Raw genomic sequence first — 25,688 nt, 5'->3', positions numbered from 1 at the left:
AGCGTTTTATTTATTGTACGAAACAAATTATTCGTATTTAAATAATACCATTCATTCATTTAACATCCGTTACTTTTAAGTTTTAATAAGCAATGCTGATTTCTGGACAGAACACTGAAATGTCTTATTTTGACGTTGACATTTACTGTCAAAGTAAATTCTCACATGTTCGCATTTGCACAAAACTCGCAAAATTTTGTATTAAACTCTCTAAAATAACCATGTCCGACGTACCAGACCTTAGCAGTGATGATGAAAACTACGAAGAAGACGATTGGCAGGAGATGGAGACGAGCAATACTATGGTGACATGCTTATTTTGTTCTGAAGTTCTACCATCTGTAGACGAAGGTTTTAACCACTGTGGCACAGTCCACAGCTTCAATTTGAATGATCTGAAGCTTAAGTTCAACATGGACTGTTATTCGTACATCAAAATGATCAATTACATAAAGACTCACAAGCCTAAACCAGACGACATCATTAACGGGACCCAGTCGCTTTGGGAAGATGAGAAGTATCTAAAACCGGTTGAAAATGATGAATGGTTGATGTTTGACTTCGATTCGCTGACAGAAAAGCCAAGTTCGCCGAAGTCCTACCATGCGAATGTAGAAAATGGACTAGTTACATTGTCACAAAGCCATTTCTTAGAGCTGCAACGAACAATACAGACATTAACTGCTCAATTAAGTGAGAGTCAAACGCATTTACAAATGGCTAAAGAAGATATCAAGAAGATGCAAGATTCCATGAAGACAATAGTGGACGCTGGACAGTCAAATGGTAACGGTGATGAAAAAAGTTTCATTGTGAACTGTGTGTCAAAAGTACCACTGGAAGATGATGAAGGTTACTTCAATTCTTATGCACATTTCGGCATTCATTACGACATGCTCTCAGATAAAGTTCGTACTGAAAGTTATAGAGATGCAATAATTAATAATAAAGAAACGTTGAAAGATAAGGTCGTTCTCGACTTAGGATGTGGAACGGGAATTTTGTCGATGTTCTCAGCAACAGCGGGAGCTAAGAAAGTTTATGCATTAGATCAATCAGAAATTATTTATCATGCAATAGATATTATCACAGAAAATAATCTGCAGAATGTGATAAAAACTATCAAAGGTAGACTTGAAAATACAAAGTTGGATGAAAAAGTTGACATCATTGTGTCGGAATGGATGGGATATTTCTTGTTATTCGAAGGAATGTTGGACAGTGTGATATATGCTAGAGACAACTGCATGAAACCTGGAGGACTGCTACTGCCTAACCGATGTAATATTAGCCTTGTAGCAAACGGAGATACTGAAACACACAATAAGCTTATTGATTTTTGGTCCGATGTATATGGGTACAAAATGAACTGCTTGAAATCTGAAGTGGTGAGAGAAGCAAGTGTTGACATCATCGGGTCGAAACATATAATATCAGAACCGTATATCATTAAAGAAGTGGACATGGTAACTTGTGGTACAAATACAATGGATTTTACATCTGACTTTAAACTACCAATCACTAGGGATGCCCAGTTGACGTCACTGGTTGGGTATTTCGACACCTTTTTTGATCTACCGAATAAAGTATCCTTTTCAACCGGACCTCACAAAACTCCTACGCATTGGAAACAGACAGTTTTTTATTTCCGTGACTGTAAAGAGGTTAAAAAGGGAGATGTTATTGAAGGGACAATTACCTGCAACAGGCTAAAAAGTAATGTCAGAGGACTATCAGTTCAAATCAATGTATTTGGGAAAAATCATAAATATTTACTAAGTTAATATTTTTACTATTTAGTCTTTAAGAATTATACAGGTATCTTTTAGATTGCTTCATGAAATTGCAAATTATTTGCATTTAAAATGTATCACCAGCTAATCAACCAATTACAAAATGTACATTTTCTCTAACAATTTTGAAATGTACTACTGTACTTTGTATAAGGTTCAAATTAATTCAGAAAATCACACAATTTGTATTAGATGAGCTAGCTAGTACTTTGTAGATTTTTTGTATGTTAACATGCATTTATTGTTAAGAATTTAACTTTTTATTGTTACCTTTTCAGATCTGTTGCATTTTTTAAGCTCTTAACTCAATACAACAATATAATTATTTGTGTCTGATTCTAAGATCAATTAAAATCATTGTATGACTTCTCTGATATAATAATATTAACTGTTGTTCTATTGAAACTGTTTAAAAGGCCATAAAATGTGCCAATAATATCTACACTGTATTTAGCTATAGAATGAGGAATAAATGAAAGGCATTTTCTACGAAAATCTTTATTTTATTTTACATAAAATTTACACATATCTAAAGGTGTTTTATCTCTATTTACACAATGTAGAAAAAGAATCTAAAGTTTTAAAAAAATCACCACATGACTTGAGATTTTAAGTTTATACATAAAAATAGTGAGAAAATGCTTTGTATTTTTGAGTGTACATTTGTTAATATTGTTTATTAAATGCATTAAAATTAGGTGAGGTGCGATAATACCTTTACCACACAGTTGTAATTACTGAAAGTGGTAAATAATTTCTTAAAAGGTACTTTATACTTGTTATAGGAGTCTTTAAAGGCTTCGGAATGTAGGCATATTTTATTTTAAGCAAACGTGTGTTAAGAAAAACATGCAGACAATAATTTAGATCTTGGGAAACTATACCCTATGTGTAGCACTGCAAGCTATTTACTGAAACAACAACAACAATGTCCATAAGGCTCAGTATGCTAAAACTACATTTTTATAAAGCTATATCCCCCAATTAGAATGGCATCAATAAACTACACTAGATTATATTGATCTTAATATTTATATTTCAATAAATCACTAAATGCACAATATACAGAATTCCTCATAATCTATCAAGTAATCAAGTAGATGATAAATATATATTTATATAAAAAGATCTATTGTTAATTTTTCTACAATAAGCGTCACCATGTTGGATTACATCTATCCTTAGAGTCCTTACACCCCTGAAATAATAAGATAGGGACCTAATATTACCGTGATTATGGGTTTCTTGATTTGATATTAATGAGAGTGGTCCCATGTTCCTACCAGGAAAACTAGGCCTCTGATATAAGTATGTAAATGTCCTCAAGTTCTTTTAAGAAACATAATAGTGAAGCATGTGACTGCTTTTGGAAAGATTGGTTTCCTATGTTTTAAAATGTACAATGTTTATTCCTTCGCCAATAGTCTCTAAGAAGGACGGTTAATTTACGTTGGGTCCTCCTTACCTATACACTTCGCCTGGCGCGATTATTTCATTTTTGCGAGCATTAGAGAACACTATTTATTTTCTTTATTTTAATTTTTAAGAACAAATAGGTACTTATTACGTAAATAGGGCTTACTAACAACATAAATAACATTTTATATTTTAGTAAACATAGCATCTAAGGTCTGAAATCTAGGCTTACTAAAATGCCTTTGTTAAGGCGATGTTGCCTTTTGGCATTCTCCTCCAGTTAACTTGAGTGTTTCACTTTGATTTTGTTTATTTATCTACATATTTTATTATTTTGCTAGCAAATATGAAATAAGAGCTATTTACCTAGGCTCTTTCCATTCTCATATTTTTTACAATAGGTTCTATGTTTCCATCGGCCTTATGAGCCCGTACGCTTTCTTTACACAGATTTGAGCGCAATTAAATAAAAAAGCAAGTTATTCGTAACCGAAGGATATTTCATTAGAAAATTTTATTTTTATGAAGATTTTACTAACTAGTTATAGGTATGTTCTATCGACCTATACCTAGAATTTGAAATTGCAATCATTTAGAAAATAATTTCATATTAAATAACATTTGGTCAGGAATATCAAGATCTCCAATTTAATCGGAAACATTTAAATTAATAAGCGTATTCTTCATATGGGTTAAATTTAACACTAAATTAAGCTAAGTTTATATTAATGTTACATTAAATTTTACTATAGGTATAAGGTGTTTTATTCATTGAAGAAAAGTGCACATGACTTTATGATATAATTTGCTCCATCACCAGCATTTTTGATATAGAAATACTTATAAGTAGTATTTAGCTCTTAGGTCTAATTTTGAAAATAAGTTCAGTACAATTTTATATAAATAGTTTCATTATGAGTAACGCAAACGCTAAGTTGCGTCAAGAAGCATTCAGTGGGCGTTTTATATGAGATTTTCTACTGAAAACTTAGCTAATTAGGTACTTATTTAATGAATCCTTGGCATGATGTTCGGATATACATGGGGCTCCCCAAATAATCTTAAATAGCGAATTACGGTAAATCTTAAACTACCGGCGTACGCCCGCTCAGCGGCTGGTCGCCGTAAGAAATTGGCTCACTATGTTGTCTTCCACATAGAGAATTATACATTGGTGCTCTGCCACGGTAGACATAAGTATCTACAGTAGCCTTATTATGTAACGAAGATATCACGTCTTACAGTTTTTCAGATAGTTCAGGGTTTCCGTATGTTTGGGTTCTATAAATTGCTGACAAAAGTTGCAAAAACTCATGTAGTCGAGCAGGCATTTTGGTATTAATTCATCAACACCCAATGTATTTTGGATTTCATTTCCTTTGCCTAAGAGTATGCGCACACCGTTGATTTTTAATTGGCCGATAGTTGTGCCCGATTTTAATTTGTATGAAGAATCGGCCAAATTGAATCGTCGTAGTGTGCGCACTCCCATACATGCCCATACTGATCAACTGCCCGACTAAACTATCGGCCGACGAAAAATCAACAGTGTGCGCCTACTCTAAAGGTGTAAATTATGTGACACTTTCGCACGTAGTAAGCTTACCGCACACACACTTATCCCGCGACATCGCGTTGTGCTTCGAACTTATTTGTGCGACACACATTGCAACGAATACAAGCTCCGCACACTTAAACGTTAAGCTTTTCTTTAACAGTGTTAAATACGCTGTAACAACTAGTTCTAACGCTATTTACAAGTGAGGCTAAATATTATTCTTCTGTCGGAGGGGGCGGGTTGTTGCTCTCCTCCTCCTGTTTGGCTCGGGCCTCTGCGTCTGGAATTTGAAAGGAAACCATCAACATCATTTTAGTAAATGGCAATCCACTGCTAAACGAAAACGAAAGCTGCTTTGTCATCTAGCCACTGCTAGCTTTTGTGAGGTTTTCGGTCCATCAACCAACGTAGGTCTTAAGTCTTTCTCAAGGAATTAAGCACGATTATTAAATAAAAGATAAAAATGTTATTTAAAAGATAAAAATGTTTGGGATACGTTACTGCCTAGCTCGTCTAGATATTTATAACTTTGTACATTTTAAAGCATGTAAACCTTTGAAAAAGAGGCTGACAATAGTGACTGAGTTTCTTGCGCTGCTTCTTCTCAGCACTGGCCCATTTATTGTCCTGAAGCAGTGGTAGGGTTAATACTGGGACGTGTAAAAGTGCTTTTTTTAAGCCTATTTACAGAAATAAATGAGTTTTAATGAGTTTTTGAAATCCTGCTTTTTAATCTAAGTAGCCCTGGCTGCCTCGTCTTTCGCTGAAATGTTCGGTCCATAGAGCAGGTGGACGTTCTAAATAATTTTTGCCCAGATACGGACTATTCCCACCTCTTGTTCCTACCGCTGCAACTCCTGTGTATTAATTAGCCAGGATCTACAGCTTGACCGCCGCAGCTTCATTCGAGACCCGTTTACTCTGCCTTTTCCGAAAAATCTATTGGATATAATAATCTATCAGATGAGGATCTGGTAGTATCCAGCTGTTACCAAAAGTAAATGAATTTTTACCTTTTGTAGCCTGTTCCTTCCATATTTTTTTATTGTCACTCAAGCAGGCTATCCACGGCTTCCGAATCTTGAATTTGGGGCTTGGTTCGCTCCCTGAAAAAATTATTCATAATTATGCATTAATAAATCTATCAGAATAGGTAAATAATTAATACCTAAAACGATGATTAGACAAATTCTCCAGTTTTTATTAACTTTAACGGCAACATTAGTTAATTGTATGTAGGTACCTACCTAAACCACGCTACTAAGCAGGTAGGCTTTAAAAAAGCTCAAGTGATATTTTAAAAAGGAGTGCAAAGTGTACAGTACCTTTACCTGTATTCTCCTCATTGATAGGCTCATGGCTTGTGCTAGTGGAATTCTTGGTATTCGAGTGCAAAGGGCCCAAGACACACTCGAGCATGTCAGCACACACCCCCATACTCGGTTCTACAATGAACTCAATGAACCCGATCTGGGATTCCGCGACTAGAGTGTTGTTTCTATCGCAAAGGGGACTGAAAGGCAGGCCCAGGTCTCGCTCCTTGTCCCCTTGCAAGAAGAACTCGTCGAGGAGACTCATCGTCCATCGGTGGTGGAGGTCCCATCTCTGGAATCAAATAAATTATGCACATAAGAAAACGCATAAATAAGTATTTAAGACATTATGATGCTTAGAATATTCAAATGAACTTTGCGTCAGAGAAAATGCTGGTTTAAAGTAAGGAGCTAAATCCTTGTCCTGAGCAGTTCTGTCTTGACAATAATCTTCCAGCACAGCGAAAACCAATTGATATGCAGTTAGCCTATCATTTCCATTGGGGATTCAAGGTAGATACTCATTTAGATGTCTTGACAGGTTTAGATGTGACCTTACCTTCGCAGGGTGAGATATATCACAGCAATGTAACACCAGCGAGGCAGCCTTGGACTTGTCCACGGTAGGCTCGGCGAGCGTCAGCAGCGACCTCATGTTCTTCAGCTGCTGGAAGTGGAACGACATGTCGGTGGCCAGCACCATGTCGATGACGAGGGTGCGGAACTCGCGGAACTCGTCCCGGGATAGGTTCTGCAGGATGTTGCAGTCTTCGTCGCGCATTAGCCTGGAAAAAGAAAGAACAATTATTGTTGAGTGAAATTACCTACATTGTTTATGATAGGTAGTCAAAATTAAAAGCATAAAAATCTGGAAAGCTTGGATTGACCAGTCCCCGAAAGCAGCGCCTGTTCACAGTCATGACGGACGAGCCAGTCACTCGATCATATTTTAGAGAATGTAACGTGCCTCACCACACCACCACCCCAGAGACATTTTAGTGAGAATGAACATTTACATAATTAGTTGCAATAGTGGGTTTTTGCAGAGAGTTAAGGCTAGGAGCAAAAGATCGTTTTATTTAATTCGGTCCGTGACCGTAGATCTCTATGGTCATAGGTTTACGCTCCGTGAACTTTACTTTGAAAGTTTTCTTCCATCGATCTCTTCCACCCATAGCTTGCCATTGCCATTTTATTTATTTCCCTAAGTAATTGACCACCAACCCATTGATAAATTCATGCTGAAGTATGTATTTCTCATCTAACTAATATAAACGCCGCAACCAATGAGTGAAGAATTCCTCTCCATGTATTTCTTCATCAGTTTAACCTACGCATGTCATACCTAAGTCAAGTTGTAACCCCTGTAAGTCGGGCGCATACGAAATCATCTGAGATGTCACCTAGATTGGGCGTTAAGTGGAGGCGGCTGGCAATTTATATTATAATGTGGGCCCGTGGTAATTTTCACCTCGATTGATGGATCGGCCCGGACTATTATTGGGGAAGAGGCCGGGATGGGCTGTAGACTTTATTTGGCTCAATTGAGTCAGACTTCGGGAAGAAGTGCGTCTTCCTTTTAAATTAATAGGGTACCTTTCTTATAACACGTTTAGGCGGTGTAAACTTGGAGCTGTTAGAAATATTTTTTTGAAATTACTCAATTACTTAATTACCAACTGATATCAGAGAACCGACACGATTACCTACTACGATCATTTAGTAGGTACATAAAGAATCTCATCAGTAGTACCTACCTAACTGTCTTGTGTAAATTGTAACAAGTATTCAATAGTAAAATATATATTATAGAAATACTTATTAACAAACTAATAATAACTCCAGTAGCAATAACTTTTCGGATCATCCGTACCTATTTAATTGTATCTAAATATCCTACGTAACTGTTAATTTAGAAACTTATTGGACCTTGAAAACATTTTATTAGAGTTTCTATCTCTAGGGACAATCTCAAGGCTGAGCTTTAATTCAAAATGATACTTTATACTTCGATATAGCTACAAAATTGTTAGAGTGTTTCAAATAAGCAATCATAATCTTTTAAAAACAAGACGACAATTTACTGCTAATAACTGCACGTCAAATAAAAATTCTAAAACCTTAATGGTTGATAGATTAATTTATATTTCATTGCAACGCCAATTTAGTGACCAATTCTGGGAAATTTTAATAAATTTTTGTCCGGACAAAATTCCTGATACCATATCTACGAGTATTTTGTCTTAAAAGGGAACGGGTATTTCAACAGATTTCTCTTGTCGCCATATGGTGTCAAAGGACAGCCAAGTTGTATGGGTTTGCTGGTGACAGGCTCATGACCTTTAGTCGCAAATCTGTTATCGCAAAGCTCTTATCTCTAAAGATTGTAATCTCCATCAAGATATTCATTCTGGGCTACATAACATTGGTAAAGAAGGTAGCCAACTAGTCTAGCCTAGTATATTTGGCTGATAGGCTTCAGTGATCATGAAAAGTTCACAGATCACATTAAGTTTTCTGTGATCTTTGGAACGATTGTAAGCTCAATTACAATCAATAGTACCTAGTCAAGTTCTGGTATTTAATTTATCTTGTCGCGAAGAGGAACACTTTCGAGTTAAGATGGTTTGGTTAGCATAATCTGATAAGTTAAAACATAAAAGACAAGTTACTAATACGTATCTACTGTCGAACTCAAAACGTCCATATCCAAATATTTTTTAGAGTTAAAGGGGTGAATAGCAAATAGCTTGAAGTGCTAACTTCAAAGCAAAATTTGGCTAAAGGTCTTTCCAATGCCCTTTTACCGCTTTTGGGTGAAGCCATCGGAATCCTCAAAGTTTGTTTAAAGTATGGCACTTTTGAACACTTCCAAGTTTGTCTTTGTCTACACAGAACTCAAATTAACATCGAGGAGTCTCTGTTTGATCAGTCCTCCTGCCGAACTGAAATCGCTTGGAACGGGTTCGCGAATGGAAATTAGTTCTTTCTTTGATACCTACCTACTTTTAATTAATGTTATTCAGAGTGTAAAGATTTCAGGACGAAAGTTATGTTTGTGCCGTGCGAGAACTTGCCGATTCGGGAAAGCCGGTACTAGTGCTAATTAAGTAAAGTAACTCTACCTAATTACGTAATGACTAACAAGTTTGCTCGGTAAAATCATATGGTATGTTACTTTTACTAGGAAATTAAAATCCTTTGAATCTAAGTAAGTACTTACTCGTACAAACTGAATAGGTATGTAGTAGTAAGTAGGTATGTAACTTATTAACTGCTTTAATCTCATGATCCCATCTTTTGCACAACCAAAGAGAATTTGGTATATCTGGGAATCAAATCGAAATCTTTTTACGATTTTCCAATTTTGCGGAATTTTCATTCCCCAGAAGTCTAGTCTAGACGGGGTTTATGCCCTCCTATGTTACAAAAGTCTTCTGCTATTGGAATGACCACAACCTTTGCTACAGGCAGTTTAAACGTTATTTTAAAATTTAAACTGGGAGTTAGTAAACTTTGCCCATCCCACTAGGGATTCGAAAACGGAGGAATCGTACGAACATCAACCATCACGGTTGAGTTTCGCTCTTAACAATCACAAAATTGAATGCCCATTAGCAATAAAATTTATAGCCTGCAATAATTTCCCAATCATGTGTAGTGCTTCCCGACCTGAACGCGTGAATCCCCCCTATCCCTTGGGAAATTATAACATATTATAACGAGTTCGCATCCCTGCCTCTTTTGTCGGTGAATTCTGATTTTTTCATTCATTTTTTCTTTATCATCGTTTTTCCTTTCAAGATCGACTGTCGAGTTTTTCGCGAAATTGGCATTGTTCACGAGCATGCCTTGTGGAGTACAAAAGATTATACGTCTTTGAAATACGTCCGAAATATCTTCGATTGTGATCCTTTGAATTATCTTAATGTCCCAAAGGCGTTCTAAGAGCACCTTGTCTGGAGTGTTTATAGAATTCTGATTTTTGATTAATTTGAAAGCAATAATTAGGGCGTAGGAGTTAGGAATAAGCACCGATTAGTATAAAGCTCTTTTCAAAAGCTAAAAGTTTTGTTTGATTAAGGTAATTTTAACATTATTTATAGTAAATCTTAATAGACAGTAATTGGTATTAAAAGCCAATTAACTTTGTTTTTATTAGGTCCAATCGCATTTAATCAATATCATCAACAGCCCTTTACAGTCCACTGCTGGACTATGAGCCTCCTCCACTATAGTGGAGGGTTTTGCCATAATCTCCACGCTTGGCAGGCGGGTTGGAGATCGCAGTTTAAAAGTTAGCAGTTAATCAATATAGGTAGAGAGAAAGTCAAGATTCCCTTGAAACAGTCAATCAATGCCTCCAGGCTCGTAACGACATTTTCCGGCAAATCTAGTTGCTTAATAAATCCTATTTTCATTTAGCCAAATAATTCCCGTAACATAATACAGTCCTTTATACAAACATTTTAATGAAATACATTTGTACCTCTAGCATGAACAACTTTCGTCTTCGAATCGTTTGCGTATTCGACAAAATTCGATTCTCAACCCTTGAATTAAACGATAATGTGACAATTTTGATTCTCAAAATAAGTTTCGTGCAATCATTTCTCATACTAAGTTCACTTTGCGACACGTTCACAAGGGCGCTGTTGTAGTTTTCGTACTAAATCTTTTGATGGTGGTTCGAATACGCAAACGATTCGAACTCGAAAGTTTTTCGTGCTAGCCGTACTGAAAACGTCAACCTATCGCGCGACCGCTGCAATTTTTCCCTTTCATCATAAAGTTGAGAGCACATGCATCGTTGTACAGACAACACATCAAGCTACGAAGACTAGCACTTTTTGCAGTCGCAATAGGTGCTATATTGCCACAAAATTTATAGTCTGATGTGTTGACTGTACACAATTTGCATTTTGATCAAAGCCAACCGCCGGTGACCGCGCTGACGTCGCTTCGTCGAGACTTGGAAATATTATTCTGGCCATCGGAAAACCGTTAGCGCAACGTGTACGGCGGCAAATTGAGTTGGGGTTAGTAAAAGAACTGGTTTAAACGGGATAGGTATAGGTGGTTTAACAGGTTTGCAGTCAATTTGCAAGGCAATAGCGGAAAAAAATAGTGGGAAAAGTAAGAAGAGACCTACAATGTCATTTTTTCTGATTCTGATCTGATTGTTCAAGTATCTATGTTCTACGAGTAGGTACAACCTGTGACAACTTGTGTGTAAATCTGTTACAACTGCCTTAAGGCAAATCGGACATCGACAGAAATAAAGACAGATTGTGAGATATATCAAGGACAAGACCTTCAGTAGTTACCTAAGAAGAAAATGACCTTTTTTATGGGACAGGAGGAAACGAGCAGACGGATCACCTGATGGTAAGTGATTACCGCCGCCCATAGACACCCGCTGCCCCGAGGGAGTTACAGGTGCGTTGCCGGCCTTAAAGGTATAAGTACACTCTGTTGAAAAATTGTGAGATGTATTGGTCCGGAAATAATGCAAACGACAGCCCATTTCACAGTTTAGTTGTGCGGGGCAGGAAATTTCTGTTTCTGACTACAGTAACGGGACTATTCCCAACTCTCGTTCCCACCGCTGCAACTTCTGTGTAGCCAGGATCTACAGCTTGATCAAAAACCTAACGAGATCTGACTAAGGTATAAAAAAAATCTTACCTGAAGGCAGCGCTTATATGGTGGTTCTCCAGCACAGCTCGATCGTTGTACAACAACGCGGTGTCCGATCCGGACATGACGTGGAAGTTATTGGTGGTGCCCGTATGCTCGAAATCGTGGACGACAGCCGCTACGAGGGTCGCGAAGATCTCTAAGTCCGATAGCCAGTTCTGGAAGAGCAATTTATGATGATATTTTTGGGTTTCGTTGACAAATCATGAGTGAGAAGAGGGTTTCATGGACTAATCATGGGTGAGTAGGGCTCTAAATCTCAAGATTGAGCAATGGCGTTAAAGAGCACCCTCGAGTCTTCACCGCTTATGATATAACTTAAGAAGTAGAAGGAGAGACCAAGGTACGTGATGGTACTATGAAAAGTTTACCGAATTGAGTGATTTGGTTTTGACAATCGTGTTTATATCATAGTCCTCTAATGCAGAAAAGAGCCACAGTAGAGTCATTGATAGAATAGTGGACTATAGACTAAGCTAAGGATAATAAATCTGACACTGGACTTAGGACTTACGTAGGAATGTTTGTATCCTGCTGTACCTTTTGTATATGGACTTGCGGCTGAAGTTGTCAATTTGTTGTGAAATCAGTTACATAAAAATCAATCTTAAACCAACTCACCATGAGCCCAGTTTGGCACAGCATGTAATGCACTGTCTGCGCGACATCAGCCGCGTGCAAATTGTTGTGGTATGGGTTGTGGAACTTGCAGTAGCCGTCTTCTATCCGACTGAGGAAGTTTTCCAGGATCGTGGGAGGCACCTGGGAAAATCAGTAACAATTTATTAATACTAGATGTGCCCGCGACTTTGTACGCGTGAAAATAGTTTGGTATTGCCCGTTTTTGCAACATTTTTCTTTACTGCTTCGCCCCTATCGATAAAATTAAATGGGCTATCCAACACAAAAAGAACACGCAAACAAACTCTTGAACTTTTTGATATTGATAGAGCTTTTTCCGTGGCTTTGCTTGCGTAATTTTCAGTCGCAGAAAGTCCTCCAGTCTCCAAAAAAGTAATTAAGTATGAGTTTTCATTCATATCGCCAACATGAGGGATTCTCCACAAACAGAAATTCCCTATTTCACCTCCTAAAATTCAGCCTATGTAGGAAGTAATCTCTTGTAAGTCTACAAGATAAAATTGATCAAAGTTGATTTAGTAGTTGAGGCGTGAAAAAAAGGGAAAAAATATTTAAATGATTTCGGGATTAAAACAACAAACTGATGAAACTTTCCTTAATTATTGTAAATTGTTTGTGTAATATTTTCTGACTACNAAGGTATAAGTACACTCTGTTGAAAGATTTTAGTTGTATTGGTCCGGAAATAATGCAAACGACAGCCCATTTCACAGTTTAGTTGTGCGGGGCAGGAAATTTCTGTTTCTGACTACAGTAACGGGACTATTCCCAACTCTCGTTCCCACCGCTGCAACTTCTGTGTAGCCAGGATCTACAGCTTGATCAAATTCCTAACGAGATCTGACTACGGTATAAAAAAAATCTTACCTGAAGGCAGCACTTATATGATGGTTCTCAAGCACAGCTCGATCGTTGTACAACAACGCGGTGTCCGATCCGGACATGACGTGGAAGTTGTTGGTGGTGCCCGTATGCTCGAAATCGTGGACGACAGCCGCCACCAGCGTCGCGAAGATCTCCAGGTCCGATAGCCAGTTCTGGAAGAGCAATTTATGATGATATTTTTGGTTTAAGGGTTTCGTTGACAAATCATGAGTGAGAAGAGGGTTTCATGGACTAATCATGGGTGAGTAGGGCGTGAAAGAGCACCCTCGAGTTTTCACGGCTTATGATGACATACCTAACTTAAGAAGTAGGAGAGATCAAGTAGGTACGTGATGGTACTATGAAAAGAAATTTACCGAATTGAGTGATTTGGTTTTGACAATCGTGTTTATATAGATAGAGCCATTGATAGAATGGTGGACTTTATACTAAGCTAAGGATAATAAATCTGACACTGGACTTAGGACTTACGTAGGAATGTCTGTCTCCTGCTGTACCGTTTGTATATGGACCTGCAGCTGTAGTTGTTTATTTGCTGTGAAATCAGTTACATAAAAATAAATCTTAAACCAACTCACCATGAGCCCAGTTTGGCACAGCATATAATGCACGGTCTGCGCGACATCCGCCGCGTGCAAATTGTTGTGGTACGGGTTGTGGAACTTGCAGTAGCCGTCTTCTATCCGACTGAGGAAGTTTTCCAGGATCGTGGGAGGCACCTGGGAAAATCAGTAACAATTTATTAATACTAGCTGTGCGCTACTTGTACGCGTAAAAATAGTTTAGTATTTCCCCTTTTTGCAATATTTTTCTTTACTGCTTCGCCCCTATCGATAAAATTAAATGGGCTATCCAACACAAAAAGAACGCGCAAACAAAATCTTGAGCTTTTTAATATTGATAGAGCTTTTTTCGCGGCTTCGCTTGCACGAGTTTCAGTCGCAGAGAGTTTTTTTGCAGTCTCCAAAAAGAGTGATCAAGTTTAGTATGGGTTTCCATATCGCCAACTTAAGGGATGAAATAACTTTAGTAATTCTCTATTTCATCCCTTTCTAGTTTATTTTCGCGACAATAATAGTTAGCCTATGACTGTAATCTCTTGTAAAGTCTACAAGGTGAAATTGATCAAAGTTGTTTTAGTAGTTGAGGCGTGAAAGAAAGGGTGATAAACAAAATTGCAATGATTTTAGGATTAAAAAAATAAAGTGATGTTTGTTTGTGAAATATTTTCTGACTACTGACTGGGTCTCATAATTTTGGCACTAGGTATTTAATTAGATTTATTCAAAGGTACATCAAACTTTGGTAACTTGATAGACAATCTATTAAACAGCGGTAGGAGTAAACCCGTAAATTGACGTAGTTAGTTGAGAGTTTACCGGACATCAGTTAAACAAACTATTATTAGCTAATACCTAAACTTCACTTTTAGCCTTAAGACCTTTTAAAATTGAGATTAGCCCGTCATTTTCTGAGTTATTTTAGCATTAAAAATAAAAAAGTAGATAATGGTGACAGCGTTTCTAAGAAATTGAAATTCTTGAAATTTTAAATGCTTCAAAGTTTCGATTTTATAAAACCTTCATCAAAAATAGTACACTAAGTACCAACTTAGAAAGATAAATATAATTACTAGCATTAATTAATCAAAAGTAATAACTGTTCTTGTACTATTTCATAGTAATAATGGCAAAGAAAATTTTCCTCTATTCATTAATTAGGTTTCTCGTGTTTGCAATTCCTTGTTGAAATAGATGGATATCTTTAATGTCTTATTGAAGTTATTTGGAGTCCTAGCTTTGTACGACCAGAGCAAAGTTACAACTACTAAGTTGAACTTGTGTTTATCAACTTGTAACATCTCTTTGACAACTTTGATACTACTGAACTCTGTGATATGAATATTTCTGTGTTAAAATATAGCTAATGAGATCTAGAAGCCAAAGGTACAAATTAATTAGCTTTATGGACGTTATTTGCAAGGATGAGTAGTTATTTTTTCACTCAAAAACTATGAGTTCATGGAATAAAACGAGTAGATAAATGAAATTAAAATGGATGAAAATATTTTCACAGCGCCTTTAGGTAATTTCTCTTTGGAAGATTAGAAAGCTTTCTATGCATAAAGAAATATTTTTCTGAAATTGTTTACTGATTTTCTTTAGCTTACAGTTAATAAAATTAAAAACATTATCCATAATCCTTTCTTTCCGCTTCTTCAGCCTCAAAGTATTAGCCGACAATCATTAATATCAACTTATTATTTTATTATCTTTCCCAAGTAAATATTGGGTTTAAAACACAATGAATCTGTTCGCCGAAAATCCCTAAAGGGAAATTCTTTTAAGTTACGACGCTATTAAAACTTTCGCTTCGACTTATGGACGTTGATGATTTTGGAGTTCAAATCTGTGCCTAATATTATGAAAGAATTGTATTTTTTTGTAACAGAAAATGAGGATAAAACAGGACCATTTCCACCTCTCGTTCCCACCGCTGCAAGTCCTGTGTAGCCAGGATCTACAGCTTGACCGCCAATAAAAACCCAACCAGTGTAGGTCAAGTTAAACTGTCATTGGACTCGCAACAAAATTAACCAGAAGAACATAAGAGGAGTTCGAAGTAGATCTGGAGATTTGAGTCTTTACTTTTTACTTTATCTAAGTAGTGGAAAGTGTATTCTATAATCTTCATATTCGAATTAATTTCTCCAAGTCTTCAGATTATCCCCAGCACTTTCCCAAAATTACCTCGAGTTTGCTTTCAAATGAGATCCCGTTAAGTAATCTCTTCGATTCTTTAGTTTGAACGTTAAGTAAACGAATAAAACGCCAACTTTCGTGGGAGCAGCAAGCCGACAAATTGGATTAGAGGCGGATAAATAGAACCTTTTACTTATTTGCAAATCTCGGTAAAGGACCATTTCAAGGTTTCCACTAATAGTGAACATTTGCTTAGATACTAACAAGAAGATTTACTATATTCAACATAATTCTGAAATTCTGTTCTAGCTGCTATACGCTGATCTAGTATTAATTCCAACTTCGAAGAAAAACCATTTCTACACTATTAGAAGCAAAGATTTCATTGTTTGTTTGTATTGAATAGGTTCCGAAGATCCTGGATCGATTTTAAAATTCCTACATTATTTCTTATGAATAAAGGCGGTACGAAGTTCGCCGGGTCAGCTAGTCCATACTAATATTATAAATGCGAAAGTAACTCTGTCTGTATGTCTTGCTTTCACGCCTAAACCACTGAACCGATTTTGATGAAATTTGGCATAGAGATAGTTTGAATCCCAGGAAAGGACATAGAATAGTTTTTGAAAATAAAGTTTTTCTGTGACAGACAAAATTCCACGCGTATTAGTATTTAATAAAACACAACGAACTTTCTTCCGTCAAATCTTGAAGACGCTTTAAATATCAATAGTTTGAAATAAATATAGGTAGATTGAAATCAAAACTCACCTTAAACTTGTGAATCATTCCGTATCTATTGAGGAGTTCGTACCCCAGATACTTGACGGGCGCCCCGCAGGAGGCTTCATGTAAGGCAAACACGTCGAACGACCACTCGTCCAGGGTCTGAAATAAACACGACATTAATTATGATAATATTCGTACCTATCAAATAGTACCTAACTAATAGATATTCTACCGAAGCGCGAACAAGTAAGTAATACAAATCATGCAAGAGCGAATTAAGCGCCTTACTCTCTCTTTATGACCCGTGGTTGACTGGCAGAGAATGCCATCCGGCATCAAGTCCGCCAAAGTGCATTGTATTTATGTGCAGAAGTTTAAATATATTTTAGACATAATTATTTCAAAACAGTAAAATGTAAAGGTTCCTCTACATTTTTTCTCTCAAATGAAAACATGTAAGTAGGTTGTAATAGATTACCTACTGTTGTTTTGTGTATAGAATATTTTACAACATCCGAAACAAATCATTTGGTGTTTGTACGCTCATTACATATTTATTTATACCACATATACATTCTTCTGATGAGAGTATTATAGGGCATTCATTTATGTACGAGTAGATATGCCTTTCATTTCCAGGCTAAATTATTTGTACAACGTTAATTAAGTTTGTCCTCAAAGGTCTACCTTTTTTCTTTTTATAGTGACTGTAAGACGTTGTATAAAATTTTTTGGTGTTAAATGATCCAGTGCTACAAGGTGGACCGACGACATCGTAAAGGTAGCAGGGAAGCGCTGGACGCAGGCCGCTACCAATCGATCAACATGGAAAGCATTGGGGGAGGCCTATGTTCAGCAGTGGACGTCCTGTGGCTGAAATGATGATGATGATGATGATGATGATCCAGTGCTCCTGGAGTTATCATCATCATAATTTCAGCCATAGGACGTCCACTGCTGAATATAGACCTCCCGTAATGATTTCCACAATTCGCTCGCGGAGTGAGCAGTGCCGTAACTAGCCTTTTATGCGCCCGGTGCGAGCTTTCAAAACTGTGCCCTTGAAAAATGCTTGGTCTGGTCATTTCTGCGCCCCTCCAGGGTCTGCGCCCTGTGCCTGGGCACCGCTGGCACCGCCCTAGTTACGGCACTGGGAGTGAGTACCTAAGTACCTATTATTTCATATCTTCACTGCATCTCTGTATTGCTTTAATAACTTTAACTATGTTTAGTATTGTATTATAAATGATTGACTATTGTGCTAAGATTCAAACGATTTAATAATGGCTCTTTTTGGACAGCGTTAAATAATTGAAGCAATTTGAGTAGGGCATAGTCTGAAACTTTCATTATGCACCCAACTTTGAATTTTCAAAGCCACTATTGTTACACTGAAAGCGTTCATTTTAAAATGAACTTCAAATGAAATGTATTCTTTGTGATCTTTACCTTTACACTTTAGTGGTTCTTTGTTAGCATTGTTACGAGTATATTATTATTGTATTGCCAAATGAATCTTTTAGTTATTTGATAGGTCTATGGTAGTTACTAAAAGCGAGTCATTTTGCTGCTTTTTGTAAGTATATAAAAATACATTATAGTTATAGGCTTATTTCCGTTGAATAAAAATGATATTTAAAAAAAATGCTAAAAACTTAACGAACTGTCATCATACAATCAAAGTCAAAGTCCAAAGGACATTGTCAGAAACCGCCTAAAAACCGCCCAAAAACATTAACCCATCATAATTATTTTCTATTTTTTTTAATACATTAAGCACCCTTTCATTCTAATGGACACTTAAGCATTGAAAAATTAAATAAATAAGTCTTTTAACGTTTATTCTATAATACTATTACAANAGTCAAAATTTCTTTATTTGTTTGGACTAATAAATAGTTCTTACAAATCGTCATTTTGCTCTTAAGGAGCCTCTACATGTCTCATAATCTTTTTACCCTACCAGCGCTTCGAGACCAACATTTGGCAATCATGACGAAATGTAAGGCTGAGTAGCACCATCTTACTTTAGCCGTAACTATAACAAAAACTGATGATATTTGTATGGAGTTTGACAGATTTTTGACGTTATTTAAAGTTAGAGTAAGATGGTGTAACTCAGCCTAAAAAGACATTAAATAGTTTTGTTTCAATTCAACTAAATTTTTTACTCATACTGTCAAAAAATTATAAGGAAGCCTTAAAAGCTTGAGTTCTCATGCTATACCTAATTAAGAAAACGTTTGTGTGGTAATCCTGTACAAAATCAGCGATATCCCTTCTCGGTATTAAAAACTCATTTGTGAAGTATGCAGTAACTTTTTTCTCCACAATCTCGTGGATAATTCCTTCATCCCTAATAAATCTTTTTTATTAATTTACCAAAAACAAACCTTCATTTTTCTCGCAACTTTATTAAACCCGACTCTAATATCAAGCTCATCTAGGCTCTTGTTTGCTTCTAATTGAACCATGTTCGTAACAAGCTGGGTTTCTTGACAATTTTGAGCTTTAACACGAAGAAAATAAGGACTGTTTAATTTTGACACTGTAATGAAAATGAGAAATTATCCGCATACCTAATTAACAAGGGACATGTGGTATTGAAACGTTTGTTTTTATCATAATTTTTCCTCAAATAAAATGTCTTTGATCAAATAATTTTTGTACCTAACTAAAAAGATCGTCAACCNACTCTTCGAGTTGTTGTGTCTGTTGAACCGTTGGAAATGATGCTGATTCGATGAAAGCATCGTCATCATCATCGTTGCAGACATCGTCGTCGTCGTCAAGCAAAATGTCGACTCTGGCGACGTTACTGCATGTTTGCCCACTGCAGTGCATGCAACGTTCTAACGAGTTTACAGCCAACTAGATATCGAATTTTTTGCCCAGAATATCGGAACCCTCGATTTACACTACGCACAGCAAAAACTCAACACGATACGGTATACTAACTTGAGCGCGCTCGACGCTGAGCGTGGATTCACCGACTTTGCGGCGCGCTGGAGATCGTAATTTTTGTCCAACATAAAAAAATCCAAGAAGGAAATTGTAGGTCTGAATATGCTCTACAAGTTTGAATTCCACAATTTTTCATATGTATTAAGACCCAAAGAAAAAAAAAGCAAAAAACAAAAATTGTGTCCAAAATTTTTGACTTTATCGATCGATATCACGATAACGTTACTGAGAGAGTAACGGCGTTATTGTAGAGCACAAAGAAAGCTACAAAAAGTGTCCTACAAAAATTTTCGAGTCTCATCGGATAGCCGAGTTATTGCCGAAAAACAAATTTTAAGCGTTTTCCAAGATGGCGGCGAAAGCTCCCAGGAAAGCTTGGTCGACAATCTCAAATTAAGCTTTTCTAGGTATCCCCTACAACATATTAAACAATTAGAAGCGCAAATTCATTTTCTTTTATTTGCCTTTTTTTCGGACGAAATGACTGGACTACTGAAAGAAACACNCGAAAAACTAATTTTACCCCTTTTTTCAACATGGCGGCGAAAGCTCCTAGGAAAGCTTGGTCGACAATCTCAAGTTAAGCTTTTCTAGGTGGGGATACCTACATATTAAAAAATTAGAAGCGCAAATTCATTTTCTTTTTTGAATGTACGTAATGACTGGACTACAGGGTTTTTGATCGACTAGACAAACTTTAGCAAAGTTTGTAAAGCGAAACACCGAAAAACTCCCTCCATAGCAAGTGGACAGATTCGCAACTGGACAGATTCTCAACTGGACAGATTCTCAGGTGGACGGATTAGCAACTGGACAGGACATGTACAGTCCATAACATAAAAACAACCTCCTGTACAGTAGTTTGTGTAATATTAATTTGAACCTATATCATGTAATGCATTATTTGAATAAGCTAGTGACATAGTATAAAGAAGGGAAGTAAGTTATCTTCATTCAAACGCACCGCACGCTTGCGCGCACGCGGCTTGTATGAGTGTGCCATACCTTTTTTAGGGTTCGGTAGCCAAATGGCAAAAAACGGAACCCTTATAAATTCGTCATGTCTGTCTGTCCGTCCACTGCTGAACATAGGCCTCCCCCAATGACTTCCACATCGCACGGTTGGTAGCGGCCTGCATCCAGCGCCTTCCCGCTACCTTTATCAGGTCGTCGGTCCACCTGTGGCTGAAATGATGATGATGATGATGATGTCTGTCCGTATGTCACAGCCATTTTTTTCCGAAACTATAAGAGCTGTACTGTTGAAACTTGGTAGGTAGATGTATTCTGTGAACCGCATTAAGATTTTGATGCAAATATAAAAAAATAATAATAAATATTGGGGGCTCCCCATACCTACTTAGAACTGACTCTCAAAAATTTTTTTCATCAAACGCATACGTGTCCCCACACGTATCCTACCTATGGATAGATCTTCAAAAATGATATCGAGGTTTTTAAAATATTTTTTTTCTAAACCGAATAGTTTGCGTGACAGACGCTTCCAAAGTGTAAAAAAGGTGCCCCCCCCCCCCTCTAACTTCTAAAATAAGAAAATGAAAAATCTAAAAAAAAACATGATGTACATTACTGTAAAAACTACCAACGAAAATTTTTTTGAACGAGATCTAGTAAGTAGTTTTTTTTTAATACCTCGTAAATCGTAAACCGCTTATTACCGCGTAATCTTTCATACAAATAACTTAAATTTAAAAAAATCCCAAATCAATGGTACGGAACCCTTTGTGCGTGAGTCCGACACGCACTTGGCCGGTTTTTTTGTTTATACAGTTATTTAAAAAAGAATCGAAAATCGTTGATACTAAAATAAGTAGAAGTTCTTATCACTGTTATTTACTATGACCACCAACCTCAGATCTGATTGCGTTCGAAGATAAACATACTTTTTGTGTAGCTAACCTAAGTATCATTACGTGTCCGTCCATCGTATGGTACTTAAGTTATGCGAGGCATGAAGAGTTTACTGCTCCAGCATCCTTCCTTAACTCTATAATTATTGAAAGGTATAATTGTGAAATAAATATTTTTATTTGAAGAACCAAGGATGAACCTTGGATTAAAATGACATTTCCATACCAAATGACAATTTAAGCCAGAGTTCAACTAGGGTGTAGCTTTTATTAATAAAGGGGTTGGAGTTTTATTACTTCTTAAGGGTTTTATTATGGGTTACTTAAGCGAATAAACCCACAAGACCCAATAAGTCCACCCACAAGATGGACCGACGACCTCATAAAGGTAGCGGAAAGGCGCTGGATGCAGGAGATGCAGGCCGCCACCAACCGGCCATTGTGGAAATCATTGGGGGAGGACTATGTTCAACTGACGTCTTATGGCTAAAAATGATCATGATGATGATGATGAAAGCGAATGAAGGACTAAATAGCTTGGGTAGTTCATCGTAGGTATAATCCTACGCCCTTTAAAATTGTATGGCTATTGGAGCGGGTACCACTTTCCATACATTTGTGCCCATCATCCTTTGTCCCGGTATTCAAAAGTTTTTTTTTTTACTTATATTTGTTTAGTTTTATTTTCTTTAAATAAAGTCTTTCAATGTATTAAAACTCATTGCTCATGACTGTACTCTATCCAGTTGCTAATCCGTCCACCTGAGAATCTGTCCAGTTGAGAATCTGTCCAGTTGCGAATCTGTCCACTTGCTATGGAGGGGAAAAACTCTTCTGAGATCAGGCTAACGTCAAAGTAGGTGGTAAAGTAGGTATCTAAGTGATTTGGTCGACAACACACAATTTCAAATATTGACACCAAGGGTGAGACTGTATTAGTAGTATGTACTACCTAACATAATGGCACAGCAATTCATAAGTGCCAAAATACTGGTCATTTAATAAAATATTTTTGACTTGATTTGATAACTGACTGAGGACTACTGAGGAGCCAGCACTGCAAAATTTTCATTCACTGAACCTTTTCTGAATATGTATTGATGTGGAAATTTATTTGCACAGCATACCTAAACATGGAAAACGTATTGTCGTGCGTTTTAAATGCAATCTTTAACGTTAAAATTAACTCTGTTAAATGACTCTTTCTTTCAAGGGTGTAGGGTTGCAGCTTTAAGTTTCAGGTCACATTCCTCTTTACTCTATGCCCTCTAATTGGAGCGGCCGCTACACGTTGTGTCCGCGTAATTGAACGCTCGCCGCACGCCGCATACAAACGCTCTTGACAGGATAACAATGCAGTAGCCCTGTATACATACTCGTATAGGCCTGAATACAACGCACAAAGCGTAGCTAATAACGAAGGATATGGAAGAGATAGATCAGCGTTATCTACGTAAGATTAGGCAGTTTCGATTTTCTGGTTAAGCACCACGATAACTGAACAACACCTCACATAATACATTTACTTTTGGTAAATTAACGAGTAAAAGTAAAAGCCGTGTGGTGACGGCAGAGTAGAATGCATTTGTCACCAACCTCCCGCGGATGTCGTAAGAGGCGACTTAGGGACTACACATCAAACAGAACAGGCAGCAGCGCTCTTTGAAAAACATCAATCTTTTAAACTGCGATCTTCAACCCGCCTGTCAAGCGTGGGGATTATGGCAACACCCTTCACTATAGTGGAGGTGACTGCAGTGGTCCAGCAGTGGACTGTAAAGGACTGTTGATGATGATGATGATGATGATGATGAAATTAAAGAGGGCCATCCTCCTGCAGCTTAAATGACCTAATTATAGTGAAGATCTTACCTTAAGAACTCTAACGACATCCTGTGGGAACTGCATAAGGGCGGTACTGGTCACCCTCCTGTAGATCCTGTCCACGAAGATCCCCGCCCGGATCGCGTGCGCCACCGACCGGAACTTCGGCTTCTCATCGGACTTCCGCTTCGCCGTCGCCAGCTGCCTCGTGAAGGTAGACGCGAGCCACTCTCGCACTTCCGGAGGAACTGCATCAGGCTGGACTTCCGATAGCTCATCATCTTCGTCCGCCAGTCTCCTGCACACACCCCAAAAGTTATGTTAGAATTTTATATAAACTCTATTGGAGTCCAAAGCGGACGCAAGCTCTCTCATAAGCATGGTCCTAATGATATAAAATTATAGTCCGTGGTTTTGTTTTTGGAGAGTTGGCATGGTCCCATCGAAAGCTGCAAAGCTGGAAGATCAATCACTAGTAACGGTATAATATTAAATTCCAAAGATACTTAATTAACTTGTTATTAACCTCTTGAGCGATTAAAAAATTCTGTCTAAAGTCTAAAGTTTTAGGAAACAGTTAAAATTGATTAAAAATAAAAGAAAGTTTGTTATTCTTCTACGCAGATTAGTCCAGATTGCAGATCTGCAAGCGACGTTGCATTTAAAAGCTTAAGTTTATGATTTGCTCATTAATAAAATGAATACAGAAGAATAAGAGCTTTTTGAAAAATCGTATCGCTGGAGAGGTTAATTATATTATTCCATATTTTTCACTTTCCCCTAATGTTAACAGTAAGTACGATATTTTGCTTACATACCTACATGTAAACAATCAGTAGATCTAAAACATTATTTCATTAAGTTAATAATACATTAGAAATGTTCAACTAGATCTAATTTTAATTTAACTATACTAGTATACCTATTGTGTTCATTCATAATATTGTTAACATTCTAATTATTTTCAGCTACGTCTAGAAGTATTGCTATAAATTAATTTGACTATAGTTGGTGAGTTCCTTGGAGAAAGGTTATTTCTATTCCAAGTTGAAGTATTTTTATTTGCTGGAATTAAATCTCGTTACTGGAAAAAAAGTTTTAAAATAGAACAAGATCGAAGTACTCTCACTCGGTGGACTGATCATTAATGAGAATAAATTGTTTTGCAATAACAAGTTCCTCTTTATTTTCAATCAACTAAGTGAGGCTTCATAAAAGGTATTGCATTATCACTGTAAAAGCCTGTCAATATAAACACGATGTTAATAATCGTTAGTGTCCACAAGATTTTAATGAAAATTCAGATTTTCAATTTTAGTATTTATAACAGCCGATTAAAGTTGAAAGTAGGAGAAAGAAGAGAACATGCGATACACAATGAAAGAACTAGCCTAGATGTTCGGGGTACTTACATGCAGCGTGCTCAAGAAGTATCAGAATTGGTTTGAAATTACACTGCTCTCCACTATACGACAATCGTTATAAAAATATTAAGAACTGGATTTTTTTAGATTTTATTTATTTAAAGACTTTATTGCACACACATAACAATGTTCCGTACAAAAAGGCGAGCTTATTGCCATAAGTCATTCTCTACCAGCTGACCTTTTAATAGGCTGGAGATGAATTGTCAAAAATAACAATCGGTGAAGAGACGCTCTCATTCATAAATGTTGGGCACACGGGAAGAAGAATCAATTGGGAAGAAGTATTTAATTTTAATCATATTAACTTTCCTGAAAATTTGTTTATGAGGAACCGCTGACACGTATGACAAAATAAATGGCTTTAAAAGAACGCTATGGTTCTAGATCTATGGTTAAAGATCTACAATTGAAAATTGATGTTGATTCAATAACTTTAGGTGTCATCAAATCCAGTTTCTAAGTAATGGTTTTATTTTTTAAAGGAAAGCAATGTTTCAATTTCAAACCAATCGCACGATGACACAAGCGGGGTTTGTTAGATGCTCAAGGTTAGCAAAGGTTGTTTAGTGTCCATTACCACTTGAATAAGACAGATTATTGAGGTAAAGAGCTGACGTGTAAAGGTGGATTGTGAAATTCTTAAGATTATCGCCCTTATGTATGCTCACTATATCCAGAGTCATTGTAACTCGATCGGGTTGATTCCCTGATTATTTAATTATCCAGATTTTCGGTTTTGGTCTTTCTTGAGCTGGTTAGGATTTATAGGAATTTCCCCATTTGAGTTATCATGACAATAGTGTACTTAGTGGACTTGGCGATAACCTTTATTCAAGTAGCAATAGAGTCTAAAATAACTGGTAA

The 25,688-nt window shown here is 36.8% G+C and overlaps 2 protein-coding genes across 4 annotated transcripts in view; one reads left to right on the top strand and one right to left on the bottom strand.

Moving 5' to 3' along the window:
- The first annotated feature begins 129 nt into the window (after positions 1-129).
- Positions 130-2,453, top strand: Art3 (arginine methyltransferase 3). The gene has a single exon (XM_028320508.1). It carries the CDS (start codon positions 222-224, stop codon positions 1,782-1,784), a length of 1,563 nt encoding a protein of 520 aa, XP_028176309.1. The 5' UTR covers positions 130-221; the 3' UTR covers positions 1,785-2,453.
- A 122-nt stretch (positions 2,454-2,575) lies between these two features.
- Positions 2,576-25,688, bottom strand: part of Pde1c (Phosphodiesterase 1c) — a 52,219-nt gene continuing 29,106 nt past the window's right edge. For 2 of the 3 annotated variants that reach the window (XM_028320505.1, XM_028320507.1), the window contains 8 exons: positions 23,446-23,695; positions 16,781-16,897; positions 13,886-14,026; positions 13,290-13,459; positions 6,640-6,865; positions 6,099-6,372; positions 5,781-5,873; positions 2,576-5,047 (listed from right to left, as the gene is read on the bottom strand). In XM_028320505.1, coding sequence (XP_028176306.1) covers positions 4,983-5,047; positions 5,781-5,873; positions 6,099-6,372; positions 6,640-6,865; positions 13,290-13,459; positions 13,886-14,026; positions 16,781-16,897; positions 23,446-23,695 — 1,336 coding nt within the window. In that variant the 3' untranslated portion in view covers positions 2,576-4,982. Of the gene's footprint in view, positions 5,048-5,780; positions 5,874-6,092; positions 6,373-6,639; positions 6,866-13,289; positions 13,460-13,885; positions 14,027-16,780; positions 16,898-23,445; positions 23,696-25,688 lie in introns of all 3 variants that reach the window. The other variant, XM_028320506.1, reaches the window with a different exon arrangement.

Source organism: Ostrinia furnacalis, unplaced genomic scaffold, assembly GCF_004193835.3.
Source record: "Ostrinia furnacalis isolate ACB-3 unplaced genomic scaffold, ASM419383v2 OfSCF7393, whole genome shotgun sequence".
Lineage (NCBI taxonomy): Eukaryota > Metazoa > Arthropoda > Insecta > Lepidoptera > Crambidae > Ostrinia > Ostrinia furnacalis.
This window is presented reverse-complemented; position numbering and strand designations above follow the sequence as displayed.